The 16,272-nt window shown below is 38.6% G+C and overlaps 1 protein-coding gene across 3 annotated transcripts in view; it reads left to right on the plus strand.

Annotated features, from left to right (window-relative positions):
- ATP11C (ATPase phospholipid transporting 11C) overlaps positions 1-16,272 on the plus strand; it is a 182,055-nt gene that overhangs the window by 127,413 nt on the left and 38,370 nt on the right. For all 3 annotated transcript variants that reach the window (XM_069462993.1, XM_069462994.1, XM_069462995.1), the window contains exons 13-20: positions 1,611-1,772; positions 2,457-2,608; positions 3,242-3,313; positions 5,219-5,292; positions 6,958-7,061; positions 7,498-7,679; positions 9,652-9,915; positions 13,631-13,805. In XM_069462993.1, the coding sequence (XP_069319094.1) occupies positions 1,611-1,772; positions 2,457-2,608; positions 3,242-3,313; positions 5,219-5,292; positions 6,958-7,061; positions 7,498-7,679; positions 9,652-9,915; positions 13,631-13,805 (1,185 nt within the window). The remainder of the gene's footprint in view (positions 1-1,610; positions 1,773-2,456; positions 2,609-3,241; positions 3,314-5,218; positions 5,293-6,957; positions 7,062-7,497; positions 7,680-9,651; positions 9,916-13,630; positions 13,806-16,272) is intronic.

Here is a 16,272-nt window from a genome sequence, read left to right on the forward strand (position 1 = left end):
AACCCCAAAGAATTTCATTGTAACTGGAAAAATCTAAACGATACATGAATAATACCACTTGGATTAATTTAAAGAGAGAATTCAAACTTGGCTGGCTTAACAGGAAAAAAAAGGGAAGATTGGAATGCTATATTTGTGCCAGTGCTGCTACCATGAAAAGCTTTGAAAAATAATTAGAAAGCAACTACTGCAGGAGTTCATCTCTTTCTCCCTTACATAATAAAACCTTAATCTTGTACTTATGCTTGTTCCTGTCAGCCCATAATTTTAACTATTTAAGCATAAATTGCCAAAAAGGAGGATAAAATTGTGGGTTTCCAAAAGCCAGATGTTATAAATAGAAGAGATAAAAAACTGAGATAAAACAGAAATGCCCAAAATGGTTTATTTTAATGGAAAATTGATTCATAGCTTATTTTTCCCATTATTTATGAAAATATCCTTGTCTTATACTTTAACCCATCATTATGAACTCTTTATTTAATTTGGAAACTTCTTTGAGGTATATTAAAAATATGCATAGTATGTTGAAAGAAATTTCAGTTTTGTTTTGATCACTATTGACATATGTCCCAAATAGGTAACTGTTAACATTATTATTTCCTCTGTCTATATTTTCTAGTTCTTATGTACATTATATGATGTAATGGATTCTACTTCAGCCCAGTATTTTTATAGAAAATTTTACTTTTCAAGGGGCAAAAGAAACTCCATTAGTTTTTATTTTATTTTGCTACATCCCAGTTAATTTAAGCTCCTATTAAATATTTTTTTAATGGGTAATGTATATACCAGCTCATAAAGTGTGTTTATGTGTCTGAGTGTGAAATAAGTGGTCAATAGATTCTTATTTCCCACTTGAAAAATTGACTTTTTTTTTTTTTTTTTTTTTTTGAGACAGAGTCTCACTCTGTTGCCCAGGCTAGAGTGAGTGCCGTGGCGTCAGCCTAGCTCACAGCAACCTCAAACTCCTGAGCTCAAGCGATCCTCCTGTCTCAGCCTCCCGAGTAGCTGGGACTACAGGCATGCACCACCATGCCCGGCTAATTTTTTCTCTATATATATTTTTAGCTGTCCATATAATTTCTTTCTATTTTTAGTAGAGATGGGGTCTCGCTCTTGCTCAGGCTGGTCTCGAACTCCTGAGCTCAAACGATCCGCCCACCTCGGCCTCTCAGAGTGCTAGGATTACAGGCGTGAGCCACCGCGCCCGGCCGAAAAATTGACTTTTTTAATGTAACTTCTTTACATCTAAACAGGTTAATTCAAATTGAGGGGTTCTTAGTTTGATAGAGTGGTTGCATTTTTTTTCTTCCTATTAATCTACATTTGAGTAGGTCTACCCTTAGACATATGATACTATTTCAGTGTCTTTAAAAATACTTATTTATTTCTCATCTCTTTGATAGTGTCTTTAAAAATACTCATTTATATCTCATCTCTTTGATAATATTGCCTCTGTAATTCTCTGGACGTTTGACAGGAAGTCTTAGAGGAGGTGATTTTCTGGGATTTTCTATGGATATGAAAATAGCCCTGCCTTAAATTGAATTAAAAATTAATCAGACTGAAGAAACTGAAAATGTATATGTTTGTGTTTTTGTTCTTAGGTGGATTATATTTTTACAGACAAGACTGGAACACTCACTGAAAACAGCATGGAATTCATTGAATGCTGCATAGATGGGCACAAATATAAAGGTGTAACTCAGGAGGTTGATGGATTATCTCAAACTGATGGACCTTTAACCTTTTTTGACAAAGCAGATAAGGTGGCATTTTCTGTTTTTATCTGAGAAATCTATCTGTGTATGCATGTGTTAACCCTGCATAGTGGAAAGAATTTTCCAGTAGGCATACAACATAGATTTTTGAATAACCATTTGTTTATTCTTTTGGCTTCACCTTTCTTGTTTTACTAACACCTCTGGAATTTGTAAACTAGTATAATTTACAAGTAGAGAGAACTGTCGGAAAGGACATTTGGGTAAAAGCTTGCCTGTCAGTGTGATTATAATTTTTTGTGCTTTGTCTTTTCAAATATAAGCTCCTTCAAGAATGATGTCTATTCAAATGATTAAAGTCCCAGGAGTATCTAGGCATTAAATGAACCAGAGTCTCCCTACACCTGAGCTATTGCTGGATTGTGAATTAAATACTGAATGAACTCTTTTAGACCATGAAGAAGTCACTGCTTTTGTTTAGGTGGCCCTATAATAACCTGAATGAGTTAACGCAGCCTTTAGGGTACACTAGCTGAGAACCAGGAACTCTGTTGGGTACTAGGAGGATGATATATAGCTTATTTGAGTATTAGGAATTTATAGATTTATGTTACTCAGCTTTATTGAGGTTATAACATTCTCTCACATTAGTATCTTTTTTTTCTGTTCACTGCCTAGTTACTGAGTGATCAAAGTAAAAATAATAGCCATTCTCCTGTTGCTGTTCCACAGAATCGAGAAGAACTCTTTCTGCGTGCCTTGTGTTTATGTCATACTGTAGAAATTAAAATGAATGATGCTGTTGATGGAGCTACAGAATCAGCTGAATTAACCTATATCTCCTCTTCACCAGATGAAATAGCTTTGGTGAAAGGAGCTAAAAAGTAAGCACTTGGTACTTCTGAGAAAGTGAAATCACAAGAGGACAGAAGTTATTTTGGTTTTCCCTGTTTGCTTCAATAACCTTATTGTGTACATCTCCTGCTATCTAATATTAAAAAAATGTGCTTTGTTCAGAAGTTTGTGGAAAATTCCCAAACCTATCCAATTAAGACCAAAAAGAAAATAGTGATCCATAGATATAACTTGCCTTACTATTTATGCATGCCAGCCAGAAGTCTGAATGTTCATATTATATTTTGCAAATCATACAATAGTGGCCACTTTTTGTATAACACATGTTATTTCTGAAATGCCCCCAGCAATTTTGGTGTCATTTTGATAACTGACAGACCAGTTTTACCCATGAGGCCCAAGATGATTACGTGGCTGAAAGGTCACCCAGTGTGTTAGCCGCAGAATTGGAATTACAAATTGCCTCTCCCTTGGTTACAATAATTTGTGGCTGGGCATTGACTTGCTCTGTGTTATCAATTCATCCAGGAAAGGGAAGTGCAGTTCTTGGTTGAGATTATATGAAAGCAAAGCAAAGAAAACAAGCATGAGCAGCCCCAATGCAAGGGAAAATTAATCGTTCTATTCAGGTACACAAAGGTCTTTTTTATTGTTTTTGATAGGTACGGGTTCACATTTTTAGGAAATCGGAATGGACTTATGAGACTAGAGAACCAAAGAAAAGAAATAGAAGAGTAAGTAGCTCTGTGTTTGATGTTTGTCAGTCACTTCCTAACCCCACAGTCAACTTTAAATGGATTCAGGCAGGGCAGCAAAGGAAATTGATGCCCCTATAAATACAGGACGCTGCTCTAACAGTTCAGAGTTTTATATAAATTTAGTTGGAGTAGAAGCCATTTTTCATAGAATGGCAGAAACGGGGGTTGGCGGTGGAAATTCCAATTTGGTTCACCTATGGATCTAGTAGCCAGAAAGAGAGTCTGCCTGGACTATTTCTGAAATCTAGATGCCATTTCAGGTGTCTAACACGTGCTCCAGGAAAAATCAGTGAACATACATTAAACCTTCTGCTGTCCAGAACCCTAGCAATCACTCTAGGATTGTAAGCACAGCCCATAATGGCAGCTTTGGTGTGAACCAGAAGCTTTGTCTTATTCTAGATGTTCAAGTGTGAACCTCAGGGCTAGTATTCTGATGCAGCAGTGTTTCCACCTTTCCTCTTTTGCCACAAAGACCCCAATGAACAAAGCTACTTTGGCTTAATTAGGTTCTGTGATTAATTTAAAGTTCTTCATCTGAACTTGAAATGTGATTGTCTTACCTGACTTCCATTCTGGCCCCTATGGTTTCCTGAGACCTATCTCAGAAACCTGTAATACATGTAGAGGTGCTTTAGGTAATGTGCTCCCTTGGGAAAGGATGTTCAAAAGCCCAGAGGAAGGGCATCTGACTGCCAGGGACCCAAGGTCATTGTCAGAGTTCAGAGTCTAACCAGTTCACAACAGTGCTCCCATCTGGCCAACACCAAAGGAGATGCTACATGTAAATATCTTATATAAACATACTCCCCCCAAACCAGTGACCCCCTACTTCCCACCAAAACCAAGCCATATAGTAATATTTTTATGTTAAATACATGTATCCAAGTTGTTTATTTTAAAGAAAATATTCACTTACACTCTTTGTAATAATTAACTCTTATTTTAACTCTTCTGTATCCCTTCATCTGATTAATTGTTCAGCCATCCACAGACAAATCTGATCAATCTCATCATGTCATTCCATAGTTTAAACCCCTCACTGGCTTTCTGTTGTTCTTAGGATAAAATCCCAAATGACCTACAGAGTTCTCAGTTTCCAGCCTCTGCTTACATTTCTTGCTTCATCTCCTGCTGTTTTCTCATCAGTGAGTTTTTCTGGCATTGGTGAACTACTTAAAGTCCCCTGTCAGCCATGTTCTCTCATGATGCTGTGCCTTTGCACATGCTCTTTCCTCTACTCAGAATGCCATGGTCCTCTTTCTTCATCATATTACTTTTGCAGAACCCAGCTCAGGCACAACCTCTTCCAGGAAGCCAACCTTCAGATGGTTTCCTCCTGTGCTCTCCCATCTCCTCTGTGAGTGCCTTTATCATAGGATTCAACAGACTGGGAGAGTAGTTATTATCCTCTGTTTCCATTATCATATGGTGAGCTCCTTGAGGGAAGGGACTCTGGCAGACTCATCTTTGTTTCCCAGCACCTAGCACTGCGCCTGGCACATAGTAGGCACTCCATAGATGCTAGTAAAATAATTGGCAGAGTGGGACTATTTCTAGACCCCTCCAGATATAGCTTAGTAGGACAGCCCTTTGTCCTCCATTCCTACGTAGTCATTCTCCTTACTGTTTTAAGTAATATAGTGAGAGGATATAAATACCCTTTAACCAACACGGGTGTTCTCTGACAGCATGTTTGGCACGTAGAGATATTTCAAGATAAGGGAAAGTATCAGTTGTGCACACGACCAGTGACCCTCACCCAAAGAGGAGAGCTATGTGTTCATCTAAGATGTTAAAATATCTTAAGATTTCTATTGTGTTTTATTTTTCTCAGTGTGGTCTAGGTATTTTACTTTTCTCATTCCTCTTCTCTTAAAGGTATGAACTTCTTCACACCTTAAACTTTGATTCTGTCCGCCGACGTATGAGTGTAATTGTGAAGACTCAAGAAGGTATATATCTTAAAACTTGACTTTTTCCCATTTTTCAACTGTAGGCATATATGTTAATCAACTGTATCAGGAAAGAGAAACATTTCATATAGTGGTTTTGGATTAGCTAAAGTCATTCAAAGCAGTGGCTTTTGTATGTGCCTTCATGTATTTATTTAAGGACATATGTTTAGTTCGCCAAACTATCAGTGACAGAACCCCTGATACAACAGTATATGCATTTTCTTGGAAACAGAACTTTGTTCCTCTGCCCTGGGTGTTCAAACAGGCCCTGAAAGGGTGACTTTTATATGGCTCAGGGTACTGACTAGTCACCAGTAATGTTTCTATGTAGCAACTCAGTATAGTTGGGCGGTTTGGGATTTCTAGCAGCAGAAGCCTTGAGTGCAGAGAGTTGCTGGTTATCTCTCCCTGCCCTTTCTGATTCCCCTACTGCTTTACACTCCCTGGATGCAGATGAGGTAGAGATGACTAAGGGCTAGGCTTCTGGGAAAGGGCATTGCGGTTTCCCACTAGAGCTTGGGCTCTTTGTCAGTAAAGCTTGCCCTTTGCAGGGCAGCTGGTACCATCGTCCCGGGCTCCCCCATGTCTTTGCAAGGCACCATGGTGGTTTGCCTTCTGCTCAGATTCTGCAAGACCCAGGGGGGAGCACTCCTGCTTCATTTGCAGGCTTTCAGCATGTGTTTGTGTGTGTATGTGTGTGGTGTGCCCAGGTGGTTTGTTTTTAAAATATCCTTGATTTATTTCCCAGTAATTTACTTTTTAGCATTAAATCTGTTCTGAATCCCTTAGTGTGAGAATGGGAGGATGCAGACAGACTCCTGGGAGAGCATATCCCACTGTATTCATACTTTGTGGTGTGACTGCAAAGTCATGAAATTGATTTTAGTATGTGACCATGAAATTTGTTTTGTGACTTTTAAACACACTTTGGATGTGTAAGAGGAAATGGAAAAAAAACAGACTTAACATTTTAAATGCTTGCTGTTCTCAGGTGTCTATATCCATATATATGTTGTACAAATGGTGAAATGTCTGGGGAAATGGTCTGCAAAGTTCATTGACCTCAGAGCTACACTTTTTAATTTGTTGAACTCAGCTGTTACCCTTATAAGGATAAAGTGTATGTCTTAGTGCTCAAATGTGAATATTCCCTGGGTGCATGAACTGATCTAAAGCTGCAATTGTACCAGAATTCTGCAAAGCTATTCTCAAAATTCCAGTAAAAACCATTAAGCCAGCATTTTAAAAGTTAATTTGTATAGTTTATTCAAAATGATACCAGCTTATTTGAGCTTGAGTTTGGTTCTCGACATCTGCAGATGCCATATTCATGGCACTCTAGGCCATGGCTGACTACATTTTCAAAAAGAATTCAGTTGCAGCTCCTTGACAGAAGCCCAGTCCTTTATGGTTTGCTGGGAGGACTTACATTTTAACAGAGGTGCATGTTGTAAACTCTGGCTTATTAGTTGTATCCATGATAGCCTCAAGAGGTGGTGAATGTTCTCCTGACAGACTAAAGGTCAAGATGTCTCATTCCATTTAGGTGAGATTTGCAAGGCAGGCTCAGAATATACAACACCTGGGTGGGAGAGGCTATCTTAATAATTCCCAATGCCAGTCTTAAAATTCTAAGTCAAGTACTTTGGTTCTTTATTTTAGGAGACATACTTCTCTTTTGTAAAGGAGCAGACTCAGCAGTTTTCCCCAGGGTGCAAAATCATGAAATTGAGTTAACTAAAGTCCATGTGGAACGTAATGCTATGGTGAGCCTACACCCCTTCTCCTACCAATAAGTAAACAGAGAAATGTTAGAGATGACCATGTTTATAGGAATTGCTATTTAATTGAATGTTTAAATGAATTTTAATTTATTTTTGTGGTCTATATTTTGTGTTTGGGAATTTAATAATATTACTTTTCTTATTTTAATATAAAACGTTATGCTGGAGCAGGTGTCTAGTCAGAATTTATAGCCTTGAAGACTTTTCAAAAATCTTTGTTAAAAGAGCTATTATTTTGTTATTCTGAACCTAATTGAATGTTACCTTTTTAGTTAGAATCTGTTCAATTTTTAAACTAAAAACGTGTCAGAATTTCTATTTTATGTATATGGGTAAAGCAAGAATATTTAAAAAGAGTGTGGTTTTTTTTTTTCCCATTATTATGAAGATAACTACAGATTTTCTCCTTTACTTCTAGGATGGGTACCGGACACTCTGTGTAGCCTTCAAAGAAATTGCTCCAGATGATTATGAAATAATTAACAGACAGCTCATAGAGGCAAAAATGGCCTTACAAGACAGAGAAGAAAAAATGGCAAAGGTTTTTGATGATATTGAGACAAACATGAATTTAATTGGAGCCACTGCAGTGGAAGACAAGTAACTAGAAAATGATACTCTTGTTATTTACATGACCAATCATTTAGGGTGGGATCTGTCCCATATTAGTAATTTATTCTCAAGGTTTGAAATCTTTGATTTAGCTTTGTTGTCTTTATGGGCTTAAAGATTCCTTTACTATAGCGAGTATGAAAAATTATACCAGATTTTGAACTGTTTGTGGGAATGATTTTTAAGTTAAATCCATGTAACTTAGAAGAATGAATCAGTTATCACTAAGATCTTTTGAACATTTCACTAAGCCATCAATTTACTTATGCAGATGTTTATGAAATAGCTTTGGCATGTTTAGAGAGGGGTGCTAGAGCCATCATTTGAGCTGTTGCCTGAAAGAAAGGCTAAGATTTTGACAGAGGTGAGCAGAAAGGAAATTCAAGGTAGAGGAAACAACATAAGAACTTAATCTAACCTGGTTTTAACAGACCAGAGTGTTGAGTGTTTTTGTATACTTTAAAATAATATGCTTTTAACTTTACAGGCTGAGCTCTTTCAGACATGATTGTAGGATTCCAGCATTGATCTACTTGAAATAATAAGTTTAGATTCTTAATATTTGGGGAGTTTTCTAAAAATTATGAATGCAAATTATGATACTTAACCAAACAAAAAGTTACAAACATATATTCAGCCACATTGGAAGGTATCAAAATTCTAATGAAATTCATTTAGTCTAATTTCATTGTTTTTCTATGGCCAAAAGGAACCCGAAGTAAGTATTATTTTTGTATCCTTGTCTTTCAGAATTATTCTTTTTTTTTTTTTTTTTTTGAGACAGAGTCTCACTTTGTTGCCCAGGCTAGAGTGAGTGCCGTGGCGTCAGCCTAGCTCACAGCAACCTCAAACTCCTGGGCTCAAGCGATCCTACTGCCTCAGCCTCCCGAGTAGCTGGGACTACAGGCACGCGCCAACATGCCCGGCTAATTTTTTCTATATATATTTTAGTTGTCCGTATAATTTCTTTCTATTTTTAATAGAGACGGGGTCTCGCTCTTGCTCAGGCTGGTCTCGAACTCCTGAGCTCAAGCGATCCACCCTCCTTGGCCTCCCAGAGTGCTAGGATTACAGGCGTGAGCCACCGCGCCCGGCCCAGAATTATTCTTAAATTCTCATTCCAGGTGATGTGCATTCTTGTTTTGTTGTTGTTGTTGTTGTTGTTTTTTTTTTTTGAGACAGAGTCTCACTCTGTTGCCCCGGCTAGAGTGCGGTGACATCAGCCTAGCTCACAGCATCCTCAAACTCCTGGGCTCAAGCAATCCTTCTGCCTCAGCCTCCCGAGTAGCTGGGACTACAGGCATGCGCCACCATGCCCGACTAATTTTTTCTATATATTTTTAGTTGTCCAGCTAATTTCTTTCTATTTTTAGTAGAGACAGGGTCTTGCTCTTCTTGTGCAGGCTAGTCTCGAACTCCTGGCCTCAGGCAGTTCTCCCACCTCGGCGTCCCAGAGTGCTAGAATTACAGGCGTGAGCCACCGCGCCTGGTCCATTCTTGTTCTTAAAGCTCCTCAGGGATGGGGATTTACTAACTTCTGTCAGTATCTGATTAGAATGTATTTGTTTTTTTATATTTTGAACCATGTTAAGTGTTTGTGTGGTAAAATATAACATGTGATGAAATTTGCCAAAGTGACAATAAATACAAACATTTGATTAGTTTCTGAACATTTTAGCTTAGAGTGACAATTCTCAATTCTGCCACTGGATACTAGTTACCTCGAAAGGTATCACAAACTTTTCTAAACTTCATTGTTTGAAATTCACTTTAGTATGTAAAACTATGCCAGAGATAACACTCTCACAGTGAATAGGGGATATATAAGAAAACCAACCATGATAAGGTGTCAGGACTCTAGAATTGCTATGAATTGTAAAAACATTCTCTTTAGCAAGCCTTTTTGTAGAATCTTGATAAGGAATTTTAGAGGATAACAGGGTTTCCTTTGTGTTACCAGGCTGCAAGATCAAGCTGCGGAGACCATTGAAGCTCTACATGCCGCAGGCCTGAAAGTTTGGGTGCTTACTGGGGACAAGATGGAGACAGCCAAATCCACGTGCTATGCCTGCCGCCTTTTCCAAACCAACACTGAGCTCTTGGAACTAACCACAAAAACTATTGAAGAAAGTGAAAGGAAAGAAGATCGATTACATGAATTGTTGATAGAATATCGTAAGAAGTTGCTGCATGAATTTCCTAAAAGTACTAGAAGCCTTAAAAAGTAAGAAAGTACATCAGTTTCTTATATTTAGACATTGGTACAGATGTAAATCATAGCTGTTTAAGCAACAAGCTCCATTTTCTGTAATTTATCATTTCTATTTGTAGGTGTTTTATCCTTACAAGTTAAAATCTTCCCTGAGACTTGGCTAATGGCCGATTTGAAATTATTTGGCACTTTCCACCTCTCCTTTAACTTAAAAGAAAACTCAGCATTTCTCAGGGTTTAGAAAAATAGTTCAATTTTTAAATGTTTAGAGTATGGGTATTTAGTATTGATATTCTGGCCTGGTCTATGTTAAGAAAAAATATTTCTTTTCATGGACTCTTAAATTGAATGTTATAAAATCAGTCTCTATAATAGTTTCCATGCACTTTGAGTTGTAGAACACTTTTCTGTGGATTCTCACGCCCCAGAACTCCAAAGGGAACCAGATACTTGTTAACATGGCCACTTTGACTCTGCTTTCAGCTAGCTGCTTAGGAAGAACTTGTGGAATTTAAGAGTGTCAAGGAAAGCCACTCATCCATAATAATTCAATGCCCAGAGATATATCTTCTATACTTCCCATCGATCAAGGCTCAGCCTTGTCTGAGCCAATTACTTGAATTTACCTTGGCCATAAGCAAATTGATTTCCTATTTTGGAATGCTATTGAATTTGCCTGCACCAACTCCAGAGACCCCTAAGCAGTATTATTTTCCATTTCTTGAGCACTCTTTATATTCCACGAACAGTGTTAAGTGCTTTGTATGATTATTCTCATTTAATCAATATTAACAACCAAGTTAGGTAATCTTATTTTCTTCATTTTACAGATAGGGAAGCTGAAGCTCAGCAAGATGAAATGGCTTGTTCAAGATCATTCAACTATTAAGGGGTTGAACAATTCCCCTTAATTATATCCAGTTCCAGGGCCCATGCTTTTAAACTATGCTATTATCTAGATCCTCTTCTCTAATGTTTAAACTTAGCTTTAAAAATGAATAGCCCAAATTCATGAAGCTATGGCCAATTCTTAAACAACTGTTGTTCTTCTGGTATTTGGGCATCAGTGAGTATAAACAGGTTTTTATTAATTGCCCATGAGAAATGTTTCCTTTCTTTAGCCAAATGGTACTTATAAAGACAGTCCAAATTACATGAATTTTACTTGTGCTTTTGTCTTAGTCTGCTTGGGCTGCCATAACAAAATACCATAGACTGGGTGGCTTAAACAACAGAAATTTATTTCTCACAGTTCTAGCGGCTAAAAGTCTGCGACTGGAGTGCCAGCATGGTTGGTTTCTGATGAGGGCCCTCTTCCTGGCTTGCAGATGGCTGCCTTCTTCCTGTGCCCTCACATGGCAGAGGGAGTTCTGGTGTCTCTTCCTCTTCTAAGGGCAATACACCAATCACGGGGAGCCCACCTTCAACTCATCTAAACCTAATTACCTCCCAAAGGGCCTGTCTCCTAATACCATAACATTGGGAGTTAGGGCTTCAAGAGATACCTTTTGGAAGAACATAATTCAGTCCATAACAGGCAGAAATCCCATCATGAGGGCCCCACCCTCTTGACCTTGTCTAAACTTAATCACTTCCTAAAGGTCCCATCTCCAAGCAATGTCACATTGTGGGTAGGGCTTCAACATGTGAATTTTGGAGGAACACAGTTTGGTTCATAGCACCATTTAACAGCTCTGGGGCACTTTTGCAAAAGCCAAGGTGTATGGAAAACTTATCACACCATCACCATCTCTGATCAACCCCTCTTCCTGGTGATCTGTTTGGAGTTGGGCACAGGTTCTTCCCTGGTTACAGAGGCTTCAGACCCAGAATCGCCTTTGCCAGCTTCTTCTGCTCCTTTGCCCCTTCCACTTTCAAATCAGCCCCCAAGCCTTATCCATGCTCCCATTCTCACCACAAGTGCGTGAGGCCTAGCACCTCACACCTCAGATCCTTATGCCCCTCTGCCAAGTGAGTGGTCTTTAAGTGAAGCACTGTTTGTATCAACCATGCTCTGAAACCTGTAGTGGTTCTCCATTACCCACAGATTCAGGTGCACCAAAGGCCTTAAGTGACCTTTTCACTTTGCTTTCCCAGTGCGCCACAACATTCATTCTCTCCCTTCACCTCTTTCTTCCCTATCTTTCAAGTCTCACTTTAGATATCACACCACCAAGAACCCACTGTACTTCCCTGTGTGATTTATTATCCCAATAACTGGGTGTTAACCATTTATTATCTTGTTTGGTCTGGTATGTTCTCTCATGTATGCTTCTGTCACTCTCAGGAGATTTTCTGTCCTCTAAAAAAAAGATTAGTCAATAATTCTTCTGTATGGCCTGCTTATAGTTGGTGCTTACAAATATTGCTTGATTGATTATTGAGCTGTTGTTTCCTGGCCAGTAAGTTAGCTATAATAGTAGGGGAACAAAGAAAGAGAACACATCATGGTTGTTTCTTTAATTAGTGAATAAAAAGTGCTCATAAAATTATGAAGCAAAATATGGATAAGTACAATATATTATGGTGTTAGCAGTATACACTGAAGAAATATGGAATAAAGGGGAGTGTTGAGGTATATTAGGCCCTCACTGTTCAAAGTTTAGTCCATAGCATAGCAGCTCCATTGTCACTGGGCAGCTTATTAGAAATGCAAAATCTCATGTCCCACCCCAGGCCTACTGAATCAGAATCTGCATTTTAATAAGATTCTCAGGTGATTCCTTTGTGCATTAAACATTGAGTAGCATCAAATTAGGTAGCTGAATCTATAACTATGAGATCCTTCTGTGTCTAATGCTTGCAGTGGTTCACAAATGACACACAAGATTCCCTGAACAAAAATTGAATAACCACTCTTTTTTAATTGCAAAAAGAATTTTAATTGGTAGAATTCTCTCAGTTTTAAGTTTTCCCCCATATATTTTTCTTAAATACTTGTCACCTGTTATATTTGTCTTTCCTGGTACCTAATACCTCTTAGTCCTGGCTATACATGAGAACCACCTAGGGAGCTTTTAAAATATACCTGCATATAGCCAAGCCCTGCCCAAGATACTGTGATTTAATTGGTCTGGGGATGGATCCCAGGCATGGGCAATTTTTTAAAGCCACCCAGGTATTTCTAACAGGAAGGTTAGGGTTGGGAACCACTAAGCTAGTATAAATAATACTTATGTAAGGAATATATATCAGAATTATATGGCATTCTTTAATGAACATCATTTCTTTTAGATACTGTCATATTTAAGAGGCTATCTTTTATGGATAGTTATTTTCACTCAGGCAAAGATTAATATTAGAGAAAGGTCTCTGATTTGTTTACCCTAAAACCATTTTGTCTTTTCCCCAGGTTGTTAAGGAGTTTCAATTAACTGATGATTTGTCTTCATATCAGAGTTTGAGTGACTGATCCGTAATTCTAAATATTCACCTTGAATTTCTTATACAAAGGCAGGCTGTTCAACCTCCTTTATTTCCATTCCTTTTATTAAATAGAACTTACCATCATCTACATGGGCAGCTTGAGTCTTAAAGATATGATTGAAAGTCACTGTTGTGCCATTATTAGAATTAGTTGCTTCTTTAGAATGAACAGGTCAAGTAACCAGATTGATAACTCCTCTTATCTGGGACCCTCCTCTTTGTGGTTTAAAAAAAAAAAAAATCAATATTCTATATAGAAATGTATAATAGATTCAAACACAGCATTGCTTTTCTTTTTCAGAGCATGGACAGAACATCAGGAATATGGATTAATCATCGATGGCTCCACATTGTCACTCATACTAAATTCTAGCCAAGACTCGAGTTCAAACAATTACAAAAACATTTTCCTACAAATTTGTATGAAGTGTACTGCAGTGCTCTGCTGCCGGATGGCGCCATTACAGAAAGCCCAGGTAACTCTGGACATTAGTTAATGTTCCATTCTGGATACTTCTGTACACATATGTGCAAATGTTTGGTTTTCTTTTAATTTTTTTCTTCCTCAAATAGCCATTATTAGGTATAATTTCTTCTTCCCTATCTTCTTCCTCTTTGTGATCAAACTCAGAAGTCTTCCCCCATTTTGAATTAAACCCATGCTGCACCTTGTTGTCCTCTCAAGTTTGCTGTCCAATGTTTCACTTTCCAGACTTCTCTCTCTAATGAGAGCTTCATGCCTGCTGCCTTCGTCCCTGCTGCCTCCGTTCTACTGCTTCTAGGTCCCCTGTGACTTTAGCCCCATGCATTCTTTTTGTTCTTCTTACTCTGTTGTCTTGCTTATAAGCAAACTTAGCCCAATCACTTGTGCTGTCTACCATTCTCTTTCTCATTTCTCCTTTGCGATTGACACTATCAATTATGTCCTCCTTCCTTCGTTTCTGTAATAGCCTGTGGTCCTCGTGTTTTTTATCCTCTTTGACAACCTAGTGTCTTTTTTATTTTGTATTATCCTCTATCTTCTCCCTAATTATTGGTTCTTTCTAAGGCAAAGTTAATCTTTCTGGTTTTTTTTTTTTTTGGATCAGGGAACACAAGAGACCTGGTGTATGTACTCTGTGCTCAGGAACATGGGTTCTGGAGTGAAATTTTATTTTTTTTTTATTTTTTTTTTTATTTTTTTTTTTGTTTGTTTTTCAGCTCATTAAGGGGGTACAAAAGATCAGGCTATATACATTACCCATGCCTCACCATCCCCCTGAGTCTGAGCTTCAATTGTGTCCATTCCCTAGACAGTGCACATCACACTCATCATGTAGGTGTGCACCCCTCCCCTCCCCCCACCCCATCCCCCCCAGTCAGAACTTTAATCGTGTCCATTCCCCAGGCAGTGCACATCGCACTCATCAAGTAGGTATACACCCATCCCTCCCCCCCAGCCCCGACCTCTGTCCGATACCCAATTGGTGTTATTCCCAAATGTGCACTCAGGGAAACCAGTTTGCTGGTGAGTACATGTGGTGCTTATTTTTCCATTCTTGGGATACTTCACTTAATAGAATGGGTTCCAGCTCTCTCCAGGAGAACCAAAGAGATGCCATATCGCCATTATTTCTAATAGCTGAGTAATATTCCATGGTATACATATACCACATTTTGCTAATCCATTCATGAATCGATGGGCATTTGGGTTGTTTCCACATCTTTGCGATTGTGAATTGTGCTGCTATAAACATTCGGGTGCAGGTGTCTTTTTTATAGAATGACTTTTGTTCTTCTGGGTAGATGCCCAGTAATGGGATTGCTGGATCGAATGATAGGTCTACTTGAATCTGTTTAAGGTATCTCCACATTGCTTTCCACAGGGGCTGTACTAGTTTACAGTCCCACCAGCAGTGTATGAGTGTACCTCTCTCCCCACACCCACGCCAACACGTATAGTTTTGGGACTTTTTTGATAAAGGCCATTCTCACTGGAGTTAAGTGATATCTCATTGTGGTTTTGATTTGCATTTCCCTGATGATTAGAGATGTTGAACACTTTTTCATATGTTTGTTAGCCATTTTTATATCTTCTTTTGAAAAACTTCTATTCATGTCCTTTGCCCACTTTTTGATAGGGTTGTTTGATTTTTTCTTACTGATTTTCCTGAGTTCTAAATAGATTCTTGTTATCAGTCCTTTATCTAATGTGTAGTATGCGAAAATTTTTTCCCATTCTGTAGGTTGTCTGTTTACTCTCGTGACTGCTTCTTTGGCTGTGCAGAAGCTTTTTAATTTGATCAGGTCCCATTTATTTATTTTTGTTGTTGCTGTGATTGCCTTAGGGGTCTTCTTCATAAATTCTTTGCCTAGGCCAATGTCTGTAGGAGTCTTTCCTACGTTTTCTTCTAGAATTCTAATAGTTTCTGACCTAAGGTTTAAGTCTGTTAACCACCGTGATTTGATTTTTGTGAGGGGTGAGAGCTGTGTGTCCTGTTTTAGTCTTCCACATGTGGATCTCCAGTCCGGGGAAGAGATTCCTTATTTAATAAATGGTGCTGGGAAATCTTTCTGTTTTGTACTTTATGGACTATCTCTTTGGATAAGGACATCCATTTCTCTGACTTCCTTTGATAAATCTCTGGCCCTGGCAAGGCTCAGTGGCTCATGCCTGTAATCTCATCATGCTGGGAGGCTTAGGCGGGAGGGAGGATTGCTTGAGGCCAGGAGTTTGAGACCAGCTTGGGCAACATAGCAAGACCCCATCTTTACCAAAAATAAACAAACAAAAAACAAGTAGCTGGGCTTGGTGGCACACACCTGTAGTTTCAGCTATTTGGGAGGCTGATGCCGGAGGAGAGCTTAGGCCCAGGAGTTGAAGGCTGCAGTGAACTCCACTCTGGGTTCAGAAAAAATCCCTGGCCCTGACTTTTTCTTGATGTTCAGTGTCCTATTTCTAGC

The sequence above is a fragment of the Eulemur rufifrons genome, chromosome 30 (assembly GCF_041146395.1).
Source record: "Eulemur rufifrons isolate Redbay chromosome 30, OSU_ERuf_1, whole genome shotgun sequence".
Lineage (NCBI taxonomy): Eukaryota > Metazoa > Chordata > Mammalia > Primates > Lemuridae > Eulemur > Eulemur rufifrons.